At 35.9% G+C, this 16216-nt stretch overlaps 1 protein-coding gene across 1 annotated transcript in view; it reads right to left on the bottom strand.

Annotated features, from left to right (window-relative positions):
* The window catches only part of TRPC4 (transient receptor potential cation channel subfamily C member 4), a 187651-nt gene that overhangs the window by 132802 nt on the left and 38633 nt on the right, over nt 1-16216 (bottom strand). Inside the window, exon 2 of the mRNA XM_035003505.1 lies at nt 2270-2674. Within this exon, the coding sequence (XP_034859396.1) occupies nt 2270-2647 (378 nt within the window). The 5' untranslated portion in view covers nt 2648-2674. The remainder of the gene's footprint in view (nt 1-2269; nt 2675-16216) is intronic.

Genomic DNA, 16216 nt, shown 5'->3' with positions numbered 1-16216 from the left:
ATATTTCTGACTCCTGGCAGACTGCAAACCTTTACTGCCTTTTGTTAATAACCAGGGTTCAGATCAAGTGCCTGTAAGGAGCCAGGACCTACTTGTGAGACTAGCGTTGAGCTCAGAAGTTGAATATCTTCCAACAAACACTCTCATAATAGCAGATATCTTTTCCAGACACCAAATTACTCTGGCCAGCACAAATGTCATTTGCTAAAGAGACATTGAAATGTATGGCCAGTGTTCTCTAGAAAACAGAGCTAAAGTTATTTAGTAATAAATGTAAAAAGTACACTTAATGGCAAGTTTGTTCTATAGACTTTGTGCAATCTAAAATGATCTAGACCACAGTCACAACATCTGTCTCATGGTCCCCTATATAGACATAAGACAAGAGGGTGTACAATATAAGGTCGTTGTTGTTAGAAACCACGGGGTATGACTGTGGAAGAAATTTCAAAATCACAAGGTGACAAAGCAGCACCTGAACTTACACAGATGAAAACAGACTCCTACTCATTCCTCTCTGTGTCCTGCACTTCCCTTGGTGGTAAAACCTGGGATATAACATATATCTTGAGCTATTACCATGACCTGCCCACTCCTGTCAACGTTTGTACAAGTTTGAAAGGATAGATGCAACAGGTGAATTTTCTGCCAGTAAAATTTTAGTGATATGATGGGAAGGTAACATGCAAACAATGGGATATGAAACCAACAACAAAAAGCTAGTAAAGCAACAAGCAGAGAAGTATTGTCCTTGTGGAGTGTTGCTTTCTGAAAGCTTGGACTCAGGTAAGGGGAAGGGGTGAATGGTGGGCAGGCATAAAAATGTACCATAGAACACAGGCTTCTGACAACACAGCGAGAGTTTTTTTGTTGTTGTTGTTTTTTATTCAGGAGACACCCAGCCATGAAGTTGTCCTGCTAATAATGGCAAGGATTCAGAAAAAAAGTCCTCCAGTAAAGCAGAGATAACAGGAGCCACAGCAGAGCTGGCTTGAAAAGAATGTAGCTTCTCCTAACAGTCTGTCCTTTGCAGAGGTTGCACATTATCCAATACAGCAGAAACGGCTAGAGAGGAATAACACACATTTGAAGATTTTATTTGAAAAGGCAGATTTTGAGCCACTGCGGTATGTACAATGTCTTTGCAATTAGTCAATTGGATTTGATACAGGGAAGTGAAGAGTTCAGTGCGAGAGGAAAAAGGGATCCAATAGACAATTCAGATACAGGGCAGTCACAGACAGAAGGGTCTAGACAGACAAAAACAGATTCCTTATTCGTTCCTTTTTATGATTTCTCCACTTCCTTAGTGGTTAAAAAAAAAAAAGCCAAAGAACAACAACAAAAATAGGAAGATAGGGAAAAAAGTCCCACACACTGTAGAATTATGTGCCATTTTAGTGTACTTTCTACCAATGACACTAAGACATAGCTACACTTTGGCATACTGTTCCTCTGGTTTCTCTTCAGATCGCATAAATCTTTTGCCTTTCACTTTGGCATACTGTTAAACCTATAGTCAGGCTTTAGTTATTTTCTAGTAATCCTTTTTTTTTTTTTGCCTCAATTTAAAAGAATCCACTGGAGTTTGCTAAGGAACAATATCAAACTTAGGTGATCCAATTCACTTTTGCAGTATGATGCAGAATCCCAGAACAGGCAAACAGATTAAACAGGAAAACAGCAAACGGATTCAGCTTGCTGTGGTAGAATGTGAAATGAAAAGACAAGAGTAAAAATACCCACACGCACAGATCCGAGCCTCAAACAGCGTTCTAGGTTGGGCATTACATAGAAAGGTTTCCAATGAATGCGAAGCCACGGTGGGCCCCTTTGTGTTGCTTTAGTTCTCCCTAAAGGTCTGATTTGCCAGGGCAGGGGGCACAGGGACTAGCAACTGTCAGAGGGTATGACGTGTGTAGCTGCCACTAGCTCTCTGTCTTAAGAGTTCTGATTTCCGTGCTTCTAATTCTTTTTTTTTTTTTAAGATTTTTATTTATTTATTTGACAGAGAGAGAGATAGCGAGAGCAGGAACACAAGCAGGGGGAGTGGGAGAGGGAGAAGCAGGCTTCCTGCCGAGCAGGGAGCCCGATGTGGGACTCGATCCCAGAACCCTGGGATCATGACCTGAGCCGAAGGCAGACGCTTAACAACTGAGCCACCCAGGCGCCCCCAGTGCTTCTAATTCTTAAAATTTGGAGAGAATTTGGATATCCACAGAAACCTTCTGCAAGGAAAATCTATCAAAAACGGTGCTCTGGCACGTACCTGTTTTTCTCCACTGGGCTTTTTGTGGTTCAGTAACAGCTCAACAGCTCCGACAACTTCCTTCCTGATGGCATGTAATAGAGCATCTCCAACATAGACATTAAAGCTTAAAAGTAGTTCAATGAGCTCCAAGTTCTCATTTTCAATTGCAATGAGGAGAGCAGTTCTTCCAAGAGGATCGATGCAATTAATATTGATTTTAAAATAAATTTCCGCTTCCTCCAGGGATTTCTTGACACTTGCATAATCTCCCTTTTCCACAGCATTTAAATAGGCTTTTTCTGATGGTGAGAGCTCTGATTCTGCTCGGACTATCCTTAGAGGGATGCGATCTCTGTAGGGGGCATTCACATTCCTTTTGTAATAGAACTGAGCCATGTTTCATGCCATGCTATTTCCTTGTCTCTGAAAGAGCAAACAGAACCCGAAAAACACAAGGATTAGTGCGAGTACACTTTTTAATCATGATGCGTCACACTTAACAACAATAATGCCAATCACGACAATGATACCATTATTAAATGATAAGGGTTCTTTTCTCCTTCAACAGTGGACACAGACTTAATCATTATTCAGTTACCTAGAAATACAATTACAAAGTTCTAATCTAAGAGAAATAAAAATTGAAAACGTTACTTTAAAAGTGACATCTGTCAGAGGATATACCTGTAATTTTTGGAAATTATTTACAAAATGTATCATATATATATATATGCAGTTTTTAGCAGAGAACCTTGAAAACTAAAGGCTATATTTTTGAGGCCCTAAAACTGGACTGGGGATATTCAAATGTATCATTCACTGTCAATTTTGCTAATCATGCAGATGCTGTCGAAACTATGAAATATCACTATCTTAGCAAAATGCTTTTCATTTGTCATGTATTCTCTTCTTAAAGTTAGTAAGTACTGACATCAAAGTTAATGTGAATTAATAATATTAATGTCAATAAAATATCATACTGAGCCTGATGAGTATAATTTTTTTTCCCGTGTGTAAGTGAATTCATTGAGGGGGAAAGAACCGATGATATTAATGATCAAGATGAGTCTAAGCAATTCAATTTCCAAAGGAAGAATTTAGAAATGGATTAAATATAGAAAGAGTTTATTATGAAAATGCTATTTTCTTAATTCTATTACCTTAATATCATGAAGCAATAAAGCGCAGGACAGGAATGTATTCATTGCAAAATGTATTATTTGGAAGTTACAGTAAAGATACAGTTGAAGATGAGGGAATTGTTTTAAATAAATAAAAGATCGTCTTAAGATAGATTGATAAGAACAAAATCACTGGAAACTATATTGATTTAGTATCATACTACTGATACAACTTTACAGAAAAATCTATTGTTTTGAATATAAATTTTTTATTGCTGTTAGTTCCTGATTTCATACTTATGATCTGAACTATTTTATTATTCTGTCATTTATATTCAACTCACTTGTTTATTTACATACGTTTACTATTAAATTAAAATTAATGGGGGATTCTAGGTACTGGAACATGTATATTCATCTTAATTGATCTTTTTAGACCTAATCATTTTATGAGTAAATTAACCTGATTTGAATAATACTTTAAAGGTTATTTTAAACATGCGTTGAATTAACAAGTGTGATTATATTTAATGTAATGTTTTCGATTTGGGAAATTATACATTGCTTGCATGCCCCCTCAACTTAATAGGCATTTCAGTTACCAAGTAGTTGTTTCACTTTTTGATGTTCAGATTATTAATCACGATTTCTCAAATATCTAGGTTCAAGATATAATATATAAAACTTTTTTTTCATAATTTGTTCCTTTCTGGTTTTTATTAGATTATTAGATTTAGTAGTTTATTAAGGCCCCTTCATAGATCAAGCGAATGTAAGAATCTCATAATCCAGAATATTTTTCTCAAATATTTCACATTTTATTAGTCTTGGTGTTTTTTTTAACTTTTAGAGATTTTATTTATTTACTTGACAGAGAGAGAGACACAGCGAGAGAGGGAACACAAGCAGGGGGAGTGGGAGAGGGAGAAGCAGGCTTCCCGCTGAGCAGGGAGCCCGATGCGGGGCTTGATCCCAGGACCCTGGGATCATGACCTGAGCTGAAGGCAGACGCTTAACGACTGAGCCACCCAGGCGCCCCTAGTCTTGGTGTTTTAGATGTATAATGACCAACTACAGAGCATGATACACATTCATTTCCACAACCGCAGACAGGGGGTGTTGTGAATTCTTTAAATGGCAATATTAATTTTTTTAGAGAAAAATGAAGAGTGATACTGGTGTTCAAATCTATTAATTTGAAGTGTGCAAGTTACTTGCTTGAAGCTTGATTATAATTTCAGTATTTGGAGATGCTTTAACTCACTAGAATCATAGGAGAGAATTTATAGATTTATATTATGGGATAACAAGGACAATTTAATATTCTTCTTGTATAACTAAAACTATAATAAACCAAGATCATTATGATGCTACATATCTCATTATAATTTTCTGATCTGGAACAACAGCACTTCCCTCCCAATCCATGTCAGCATCTGTAAGAGCATGTGGAACCAATGTCAATGGGCTTCACACTGTAATTTTACCAGGACTACAATGTAAATGTTTCATAATGATAAGTGGCATATATGTTCTATTTCAACAGTATATGCTCTTTAATTCCTCACTTTGTCCTTACCCAAGACTCTTGGAAAAATATATAAATATTCCTTTTTAGAGTTGAATTCAAGTTTTGCCACCAGTAATTGTTTTGCTTAAGACTAATGTTTGAAGGTAGCTTACCAAAAATACAGGTTAAAATGAAGGTATGAACACACACACACACGCACACAGTAGCAGAACTTTGAATTGTGACTCAGTCAAGATTAGGAATCAGCCTAGAGGATGGAATTTTTTTTTTAAAGATTTTATTTATTTATTTGAGAACGAGAGAATGAGAGACAGAGAACATGAGAGGGAGGAGAGTCAGAGGGAGAAGCAGACTCCCTGCCGAGCAGGGAGCCCGATGCGGGACTCGATCCCGGGACTCCAGGATCATGACCTGAGCCGAAGGCAGTCGCTTAACCAACTGAGCCACCCAGGCGCCCGAGGATGGAATATTTTTATCTTATTTTTATTTCATTTACTCATTCTATTAGTGATAATATCAAATAAAGGATTAGATAGTAAATAGCATTTTTTGTTGTTGTTTTAAAGATTTTATTTATTTATTTGAGAGAGAGAGAGAGACAGAGCATGTACACGAGCCAGGGGAGGGGCAGAGAAAGAGCACAAAGGAGAAGCAGACTCTCCCCACTGAGCAGGGAGCCACACATGGGGGTGGGGCTTCATCCCAGGACCCTGGGATCATGACCTGAGCAGAACGCAGACACTTAATTGACTAAGCCACCCAGGTGCCCCGACAGTAAATAGCATTTGACTTCTTGTGTTTAAAGTGCAGGATGGCGTGCGTTGGTGGTATAGTGGTGAGCATAGCTTGCCTTCCAAATCTCAGGATGTCGGTGACAATGAAGGGACTGGTGGACAACATAGAAGGTACTGGAGAAGTTGGGGGACAGGAGGATAGATAATGAGAAATTAGATTTATTTAAATCCGTTTCATTTAATCCAGATAACTGTCATAAATGTAAACTCCATAAGGATGGGTTAAAATGTGAGACTTCCCTGAAAGGAAGACATATTCTAGTCAACACTGTATTTAAAATGTGAACTGGGCATGAGACCTTACATTCGGGAACCTGTTTCGCCATCCATAAAGTGAGGCAAACAACGCTATCAATGGAATGAGTGAGAAGAATCAGAGTTAGTGCTGAAAAATATCTTCTATTAATGGTACTGTCCTCTTTCAATTTCTCGGATTTGAAACAAATATAAAACCCGATGTGAATTGGGAAGGATAGGCAGATTTGAAATATATTAAATATGTTAAGAATTTAAATACGTTAAATAAATGAAATTTAATTATTTACAATGGACTATAGAACACACACACATAAAACAATTCTGGCTAAAACTTTAAAAGAGTAAGGAAGATTATGTAATTTTTAGACAAGTTTCTGTACTAGATTACTTGAGATGCAGGGATACTAATAGAAGGACAAAAATCAAGTTTAGATTCTTGAAACTGAAAGATGAATGTAATAGTGAGTGCAAGGTGCTAAGGCTGATGGAGTTCCTGAGCTGACACACTGGTCAGCGACTCTGGAATTGCTGTTGGATAGAAAGTCTGTGAAAGAACAGGAGGCTCAGTACAGCGAAGATCCTGACCTAAAGTGTGTGAATAAAAGCCTGTTCCTGGTCCTGCACTTTCAGAATGAGCTTTCTGGGGAGGAAAAGATGTTTTCCCCCATGAAATCACAGAATTTATTTCAATGCCCCCTTTATAACATACCATCCAGAAGTGAAATGACTGTTTCATCAAGTTACATTTCAAAGACTCAGAAGAGAGATGGGAAGTGATGGGAAAAAACTCAAATTTTGTGTGTGAATTTCTAATTAACCTAAATTTTAGTTTCCGTAAATGTGTTGGGAATTAAAACAATCACAAAGCTGGAGAGAGCTACACCTTGCCATCAAGAGAAATTTTTTAAAAATGTCACTAGATGTGAGAACCACAATTATCTAAGCAACATAAACAGAAAAACAAAGGTCCTACATCTTTATATGAATTAGAAGGCATATTTCTTGGAGATGGACTTAGTTGTACAGTGGAAAGAACAGTGGCCTTCCAAACAATACAAAGAAATATACAGAAATCTCCACTCTTGAGTAGACATTATTAAAGTTAAATAAATTTTTCATATATATATATGAAATCACACTTGTAAATGTGAATCTTTGACAGTAAACCAGGGAATAAAAAGCAATGCCCTTTGCAATGGTTAACTGTCAAAAGATTCATGTTTATAGGTGTGATTTCATGGCTCAGTGAGAAATTTGACTCCCATTTTTTTGTTAGGATACTAGTACACATATTTAAATTGCTTTTGTACTTTTTCTGTACTCTTATATGAAATGACATTTTCCAAGATAATTTATTCACATTCAATCCAATTCAGAGTTCTTTTTGTCTACTGGTACAGTACATTATCTCTAATCTTTGACATGATACATACTCCACAAAAACGCCAAATGTTCTGATTTTTGCTATTCTGAATTCCAGGCCCTTTCCTACTTTCCTCAGGCAGGGTACTGTATGTGCATTTCAGTAGTTGTAAGTCTTGTACCAAAAGTGCCACATAATTCATTGAAATGCTTTGTGACATAGCTTGACCAAAACCTAACTGACAAAATTCTCTCTTCTCTCTCTCTCTGTAAAAGCACAATGAACTACTAAATTCCTCTGAAGGGTTTTAAGGATACTTCTGTGAATTTCAAGAAGTTCATGTTATATTACTTAATGAAAGGAAAAACACTTTACTAACTAAATATTATGACATCCTAAGATTTTAACGGAGGAAGTCGGGATTATGCTTATTTTTAAAATTGAAGCCCTTATGATTTAATAAGCACTAAACTTAAAATTAAGCCCTAAGTATCCCTATTAAAACAAAACAAAACAAAACACAAAACACACACCTAGAAGAATGCATTTGCAGGGCAAAAATTTTATTTATCTTGATTTTTATCTCAGGGGATTTAGAAAACATGTTTTGAAAATACATATGGCTGTCAACGTTTGAATTTTCACCCCAAGAGTTAGTGTGTGCGCATTCATCTATTTCTGTCTTCCCCTGAAATTTCAGAGGAAAAGATATCCTCTCTCCGGCTGCCTGAAGATTCAGCCTTTGCCATCGCTCTAAAACTTCACATCAATCCCCGCCTTCTCTCAGATCTTAAACTTCTCTCTGCAAACCAAACTCTTCTCAAATTACAAGTGTACTTAATTTTCACCTAGTTATTTTAAAATTCTAATTATCTTTGGCAATTCTCTCTCTCTCATCTCTGGGTTTTTTTTTATTTTATAAGGTTTAAGCTTATCTGCCATATATTCATTCACTCCAACGTGGAATTTATTGCCATCATGGAATAAATATTTTTCTTAAAGTCAGTCATGTCTTGCTAGTTGCCAGATACATTTTGGTGCTCTTCAGGCCACATAATACTTGGCCTTCTAGCAGCCTCCTGTGACTAAGCCTTTGTAAATAAAACATCCCCGCCTTGAGTTCTAGGATACTCTTCTCTAATGCTCTACCTTCAACCTCAATATGACCTCTCGCTACATAGTTCCTCCAGCTTCTTTTCCTTCCATCTAAAGCCTAAATGTTAAATGTTACTACCAGCCTATTCCGCTCATGGCTCTTTCCTCCAACTGTCATTCTCATTAGCTACTCTCATCTATTACTCATTATTTGAAATGTTCCGTAAAACCCATATATGTCTTTAAAAATGCCATATGTTTAAATATGTTCTAAAATCCATGCTCATGGGCCATACTTCTCTAAAGTTCTAGACCTGTGCTGTCCAATGTGGTACTCATTAGTCACTATGAGTGGCTATTTAAATGTAAGTCAACTAACATTAAATAACAGTAAGGATCATTTCTTAAGTCTTACTCGCCATATTTCAACTGCTCTGTAGCATTTCCTGTGCATAGTGTTGACTGACTTTATCTCCTCATTGTCTTTTACATAGTCACGCCAATATCCTTCTAAATCATCTCATTGATATTATTCTTATATCCTCTCTATTTAGCCTCCACAATGCCACATACCTAATCATGCCAAAATGTAAATATGATCAAATCACTCTTTTATAATTCTTAAGTGACTGATAATCATTCACAGGAAAACAGACTGACATTATTATGGAATACCAGACTCCATGATCTGGTTTCTAAGTGCCTTCTTGGACATATTTCCCAAGATTGATCCTGGAAAACCATATTTTACACTAACAAACTACTTCGCTACTACAGCTCTAAGCATTTTCTCATACTGTTCTTTACAACAGGAATACCTTTCCTCCCCTTGAGCCTCTGGCAGCTCCTGCCAAGTTTTAAAACCTGTGAAGTATCACAGCCTTGAGGATTTTTCTTCACTTCCTCTTAAGGAAGGGTTATATGGCCTTTTTTATGGGTCTTCATAAACTCTGTGGACCTCTTAGATTTAGAACTTTTCTTATTTACTGTATAGGAAATTGTGACTTACACAGTTTTGCATCCACAGTGCTAAGCAAATGGTAAATGCCAAAAACTGCTGATGAATCAATGAATTACTGACCATACTTTTAGAGTTATTCCACTGCCATTTTAGGTAAAGGAATAAAATGATCAGGGCCAAATTGCTTTAATCACTTGTCTAAAATTGGTTTAGCTCTTGGTGGCCCATTAAATGCAATAGTGAATAACTAGTCTTCCAGTCAACAGTCATTAAGCTTGTGTGAAATGCTTTAATTTTTACCTATTTTTCTTCTCTGAATATCTTTACCCCCAAGCTTTTGTTAGCTTGGGGGTAAAGCTGAAGATGAAGAATTAAAACTCTAATGTATAATTCAACACATATATAGCTCACAGCTCTGGAAAATGCCTCTGCTATTACCTAAAATTGTCAGAAGGGCATTCAAATAAAGAATCAGATTAATATCAGACCTCTTTTTTAAAAGATTTATTTATTTATTTTAGAGAGATAGTGGAGGAGAGAGAGACTGGGGGAGGGGAAGAGGGAAAGAATCTTCAAGCTGACTGTTGAGTGAGTGGTCTGATGTGGGACTCAATCCCACAACCCATGAGATCATGACCTGAGCTGAAACAAGAGGTGGACACTTAACCGACTGAGCCACCCAGGTGCCCCTAACATCAGACCTCTTAACAGCAAAGTTGGAGGCTAGAAGATAATGAGGTATTTTTAGAAAATAGGGAAGCAACCTCCTCCCCCAATAAAACAGAAGTTTGAAGCTAGAATTTCATAACTTACTAAAATTATTTAGATGTAGGAAGAAATAAAATCAGTCTCATGCATACAGCCTCAGAAGATTTTTCACACAAAGACCATATTTGATCATAAGATCAATATACAGAAAGTATAGAATTAAAAAATATATTTTTTTATTGTTTAAATAGTTAAGGATTTTTATCTCTTTTACTCATTTGATATATGTGAGGTGCAAAAAAAAGTCTGGTGTATAAGAAGTACACAATAAATATTTGTTGGATGAATAAAATACTGATTGAACATCTATGCGTCAAAATGTGTGTACCAAACATTGGCAATGCCATGGTGATTGAAAGCTGAGATCTTTGCACTCATAGAGCTTATGATCAATTGGAAAGGACCCACAAAAATTTAAAAAAGCAAAGGGGAAAACAGAACAATTAAAATTTTGTTAAGGTTATAATGGAAACAAATGGTGAGAAGTTATGAAGAAGCATGGCAGGAGGGGAAGAGATGGAGAGCTGCATGAGGTAGGGTGGTCAAGGGTGGCCTCTCTGTGACATGAAAGATGATGAGATGCTAGCTATGTAAAATGTAAAAAGTGCAGAGAAAACCATTCTGTTAAAGGGATCTGAAAGTGAGAAGACTGTAAGGCAGGAGGAACATTCTAGAGTATGGAAGGGGGCCAGTTTGGCTGGAGTATAGAGAGTAAGGGGAAGAGTGGAGGAGATGACTTTGTAGCCCAGAATGTGGGGCACAGATTTTGGAATGTATTCTTTTTTTTTAAAATTTTTATTGTTATGTTAATCACCATACATTACATCATTAGTTTTTGATGTAGTGATCCATGATTCATTGTTTGCGTGTAACACCCAGTGCTCCATGCAGAACGTGCCCTCTTTAATACCCATCACCAGGTTAACCCATCCTCCCACCCCCCTCCCCTCTAGAACCCTCAGTTTGTTTTTCAGAGTCCATCGTCTCTCATGGTTCGTCTCCCCCCCCTTCATCCTTCCCCTCCTGCTATCTTCTTCTTTTTTTTTTTTTTAACATACATTGTATTATTTGTTTCAGAGGTACAGATCTGTGATTCAACAGTCTTGCACAATGTATTCTAAGCACAATAAGAAGTTACTGAAGGGCTTTGAGCTGGGGAGTGACTTGATCCACTTTCCATTTTTAAAGGTCACTTGGGGGTACGCTTGGGTGGCTCAGTCAGTTACGTGTCTGCCTTCGGCTCAGGTCATGATCTCAGGGTTCTGGGATCAAACCCCTGCTCAGTGGGGAGTCTGTTTCTCTCCCTCCCTCTGCCCCTCCCCATCAGTTTGTGCTCTCTTTCCCTCCCCATCAGTTTGTGCTCTCTCTCTCTCAAACAAATATTAAAAAAAAAAAGTAAAGGTCACTTGAGTTGTTAATTGATTTGGAATTGTCAAGAGTGGAAACTAAGAGATCATCTTCCAGTAAACCAAATGAGTACCATTAAGAGTCTCTATCAGGAAAGAGGAAACATTAACCCCTGTGATTAAGAATGCAAAACTCTCGGACTCTGATGGTGGTACGATGCTGATGGGGATTTAAATGTCTGCTCATATTTTACTGAGTTTATTAATATGTTTATATTATTATAGTAGTAAATATATTTCAAGTAATCTTACCCTGTCTTTCCCGTATCTCTATTTTCTCCATAATTTTGTAGAATTTGAAGTTTTTGAGGAATATGTATGCCATTTTGTGACAAGGATGTATGTATACATATTGCTGTTACCATCCCAGAAATATTTGTACTTCTTTCATTGTGTCAAAGATGTAGCTACTGGGCTTATTGACAATGAAAGCATAACATGGTAAAGAAAGCAACATTAAGAAAAAATGTGGGGAGAAACAATGAATGTCCCAAATAAGTAATTTACAAAGTTAGACAAAGAAAGACAAACTAACCTAGTTTCAAAAATGATGTATTCAATGGCAAAATGTAATCAGAGTACCCTACCACACTCGGATCCTACAATCCATAGCCAACCTTTAGTCTCTGAAATTGTGTGTGCGTACGTACACGTGTGTGCCTGCGTGTGTCTATGTACTGTCATGGTGGTAATGTTAAGTCTCTAGCCCAAAAGAAAAATAAATAAATCTTTCAGTGATAGCAAAAATAATATAAAAATGCTTAAATTTGGATGCACATATAGAATTTTTGCTAAATATATGACTGCTTTATTTTTTAAAAATACCAATTAGATTATGGCAAGAGGTAAGAAAGGATACCATGTGGCTTAGATGTTACTGCTGTTGGTGGTAGTGGTGGGATGTGTGTGTGTGTGAGAAAGATACTTGAACATATACTGTATAATAGTGTTTCAACAGGGAAGCATGCCAAATCAGTGCAGGGAATGAAAAAAGAATAAATAATACTGACACAACTGGTTAAAATTTTTGGAAATAATTATTTTGGAACACCATGAAAGGAATCTAAATGAATTCAAAAGTGAAATATTGAAACAAATGGAATTTCAATAGGGATGAGTTTTCTAAGCAAAAAACAATGGAGGAATGACTATAAGAAAGACTTATGGATACATAGAATTTAAAATATCTTAATATTCACACATAATACGTAAAGTTAAAAAGCAAAATAAGGGAAATTATTCAAAATACATATGACTGAAAAGAGTTTATTAAATAGAAAACCACTAAGATTCAAAGAGTAAAAAGAAGAGCCCCCTCAGAGAAAAAGAAATATACATGGAATATATCATCTGAAAATGCATTCTAGGGGCACCTGAGTGGCTCAGTTGGTTAAGTGTCTGCCTTTAGTTCAGGTTGTGATCTCAGGGTCCTGGGATGGAGCTCCTCATCGGGCTCCCTGCTCAGTGGGCAGTTTGCTTCTCTCCCTCTGCTCCTCCCCCAACTCGTGCTCTCTCTCTCAAATAATAAAAAATAAAATTGTAAAAAAAAAAATGCATTCTACGTTTCTGACCTCTAAAACTGAGAAGTTTACCAGCATGATAAAACATCTTACATGCCAAATGTGGTCAGATTAAATATAAAAGAAGAGCCAATACCAGGAAGGATTCAGTGAAAATACTTCTCTTGTAAGTTGTTGGTGATAGTTTAAACTGAAATGGAATTGGAAATATGTGTATCAGTCTTTGGAAAGGTTCAAGCCCTTCACTCTAGGAATATCTCTTCCAGAAATCTATCCTGGAGTTTTCATTTATAAGATAGGCAATGATGTATGCACAAAAGGAAAAATAACTTATTGTTGGAAAAAACTGGAGAGATTCAAAAGCCAATAATTATCAGCTAGTTCAATTAAGAGTTGAATATTTATTTAATAAAAATGTGTAGCTATTAAAATAATATGTATTAAAGCTTAATGTCACGCAAAAAAATCATTATGGTAAGTGCTAATTATGGATAAAATTTTCAATACAATAAAGATTAGCATCTGCAACGATGATAAAACCTATAAGAAGGAGGTAACTACACTCACATTTAAGAAAGTCGACCCATGGGTAATTGGTGATTTCTGTTCTGGCCTACACTTTCTAGGTTGTTGATAAAGAGAATACAATGGTTTTAATAAAAAAGTCTTTAATCACAAAGTAAAAGTTTATTTTATAAAAAGTAATATTCTGCTGTCCTTAATAATTAGCAGGACTCTTATGTTTAAAAGGTACTTGACATGTTTTTCACAACTCCAAAAACCAGAACTAAGACCAAGAGGTAGAAATTATGAAGAAAAAGCTTTCTTCTCAACAAAATGGTGGTCACTCAATAGTAGGATTTGTTCAAATATTGAATGCTTACCTAAAGGACTAGTAAACTCCTTGTTGTTGACAGTATTCAAACACTGAACAGACAACTTATGGGAATGTTGTAGAGAAGATTCAGGAACTAAATAGGTGGATAAATTGGATAATCTTTAATGACTATGATGGTTAGGCTCTATGATTCTATTAGTCTCTGATTTGTCATTGTCTCTGCCAATAAACCATGTGACCTTGAACACATTTTTAGCTTTGTCACTTTTTATTCTTCCATCAAAGTTGTACAAGATGATATTCATATTTCCATGAAGCTCGATAATTTTTTACTTAATTTTTATAAATATTAGGGTATTTGCATTCTGCTTTGATACATGATTTTCCTGCTCTTGGTCAAAGATTGGCTGTTTCATTACATACCACTGAGGTTTCCAAGGAAGCTATTTCCAAAATATATTACTTGTTCAGATAAACACAACTACAAGAAATAGTTTCAAATCTGTTTATTTTATGGTAACCACAAAGAGCAATTCAGTTATTGAATATCATACAGTTTTTAGAATTTTCCTTTGTAGATTTCACTCTAAATATTAATTATATTATGAAGTTAACTTGATTATTTTTATTTTTACAAAGTACTATTTTTTATTAAGCAAAAATATATTTTTTGTTTGGATAATGAAAATACATAGGTTTATCATTATGCTGGAGCTAGAATTTTCTTATTAAGAATACAATTTTACAAATCCCCACACATATCTTTATGTGTTATACCTGTAAATAAGACAGTCTATATTGTTTTTTTTTCCCCTAAGTGGGGTGGTTATTATATGACATTAATTTTTCATATAACCTTTATTTGAAGCATTTGGAGGAAATATAAAAGCAGGAAACAGTGTTCCTACTTATTGATTTATAATCTGCCATAGAATAACCATTTTAACATTACTATGAGAGGTCTTAGCATTTTGGGGTAATGTCTGATATAATTTTTGTGTGTTTTTACAGGCTGAATCCATGAATGTTTTCAAATCCATTGTTCTCTATATTCCTAAAACAACCTGTCCTGATGTAAAAAGAAAAAGAGATTGTTTTTCTCCATATTTCTGGTTACTGAAGATACCACGGTGAAGCTATTATCAAGGTTCCAAGTTGTAAATCCTGAAGCTAATTTATTTTTATTAGTCCACTGCAGTTTCAGGCAAGGGGTCACCTTTGGTGAAGAAATATCCTCTCCTCTGAGGCCATATTTTTAAAAGGAAAAGTACATGAAGTGAGTGGAGTGGCAGAGGACAATCTGATCAAATGTCTCAATTATAAGACAAATTAGGTCACTAGGGTGCATCAGTTTCACATCTGCTTCATGACAGCTAGAAATCTTTATTCCTCCATATGTTGGTTGGAGGATTCAAAAAAGATTTATTACAGCTTATTCTGTATCAGATCAAGACTATTTTGTAGGCTGAGGATATAAAGTCAAGTAAAACACAGTCCCAATGGGTGAATTTTTTATGTATGTAAATTAGATCTCAGTAGAGCTGCTAAAACAACAGCAAGAAATCCTTGACCTCAGGGAGAATGCTATCAAGTGGAGAAGGAGCTTTGTCTATAACCAGTAATAAATACCATGTGGTAAATTCTCCAGGATAGATTGTAGATTTATATAATATTTCCTTGGGATTCAGAAGACAAAGCCATTATTGTAGGCATGCCACAGGAGGGCGACAAGATGGTTGCTAGAGGAGGCAGGCTTTTACCTAAATATTTGAGTGTTATTTCACCAGTGACTATATAGAAACAAGGAATTCTAGGAAGAGGAAACATCATTTTTAAAGGCATGGAGAGGAGAAAAACTCCCCATTCTATTCTAGTTTCCACACTTAGAATAAGGGGTCACAGTTTTACACAATGACTTTTCTGTTATATCTTTTAGAATTTTTGTTATCCCAATTTTGTTCTATATCAATTAATGACCCTTATTATATTTTCTATCAAATGCTGTTCTTTTAAGTGATTGCATTAATTTGGGAATATGAAAGAACTACACAAAGTCACAGGAAAAGCCAAGTTTCTATGGCTCAGAAAAGTTTAAAAATTTCTGCAAGGTCACACAGCCATCAAGTATTATATCCAGAAGCTGCAGCAAAAAGATAAGCAATGAAAATACTAATGGTTTCAGTGGCAAATCAGATGTGGTAAACACCCTCAGGCTAGATTCTATCCCACATTCCCAACCAATTTTTGGTCTAGGCAGGTGGGAACCATAGTTCTATTAGGGCTGCTTCTGAATGAAGCTGGTCCCTTCAT

The sequence above is a fragment of the Mirounga leonina genome, unplaced genomic scaffold (assembly GCF_011800145.1).
Source record: "Mirounga leonina isolate KUSES-001 unplaced genomic scaffold, KU_Mleo_1.0 Mir_127, whole genome shotgun sequence".
In the NCBI taxonomy this organism is placed as follows: domain Eukaryota; kingdom Metazoa; phylum Chordata; class Mammalia; order Carnivora; family Phocidae; genus Mirounga; species Mirounga leonina.
The sequence above is the reverse complement of the archived record's forward strand: the minus strand, read 5'-3'. Positions and strand labels throughout refer to the sequence as shown.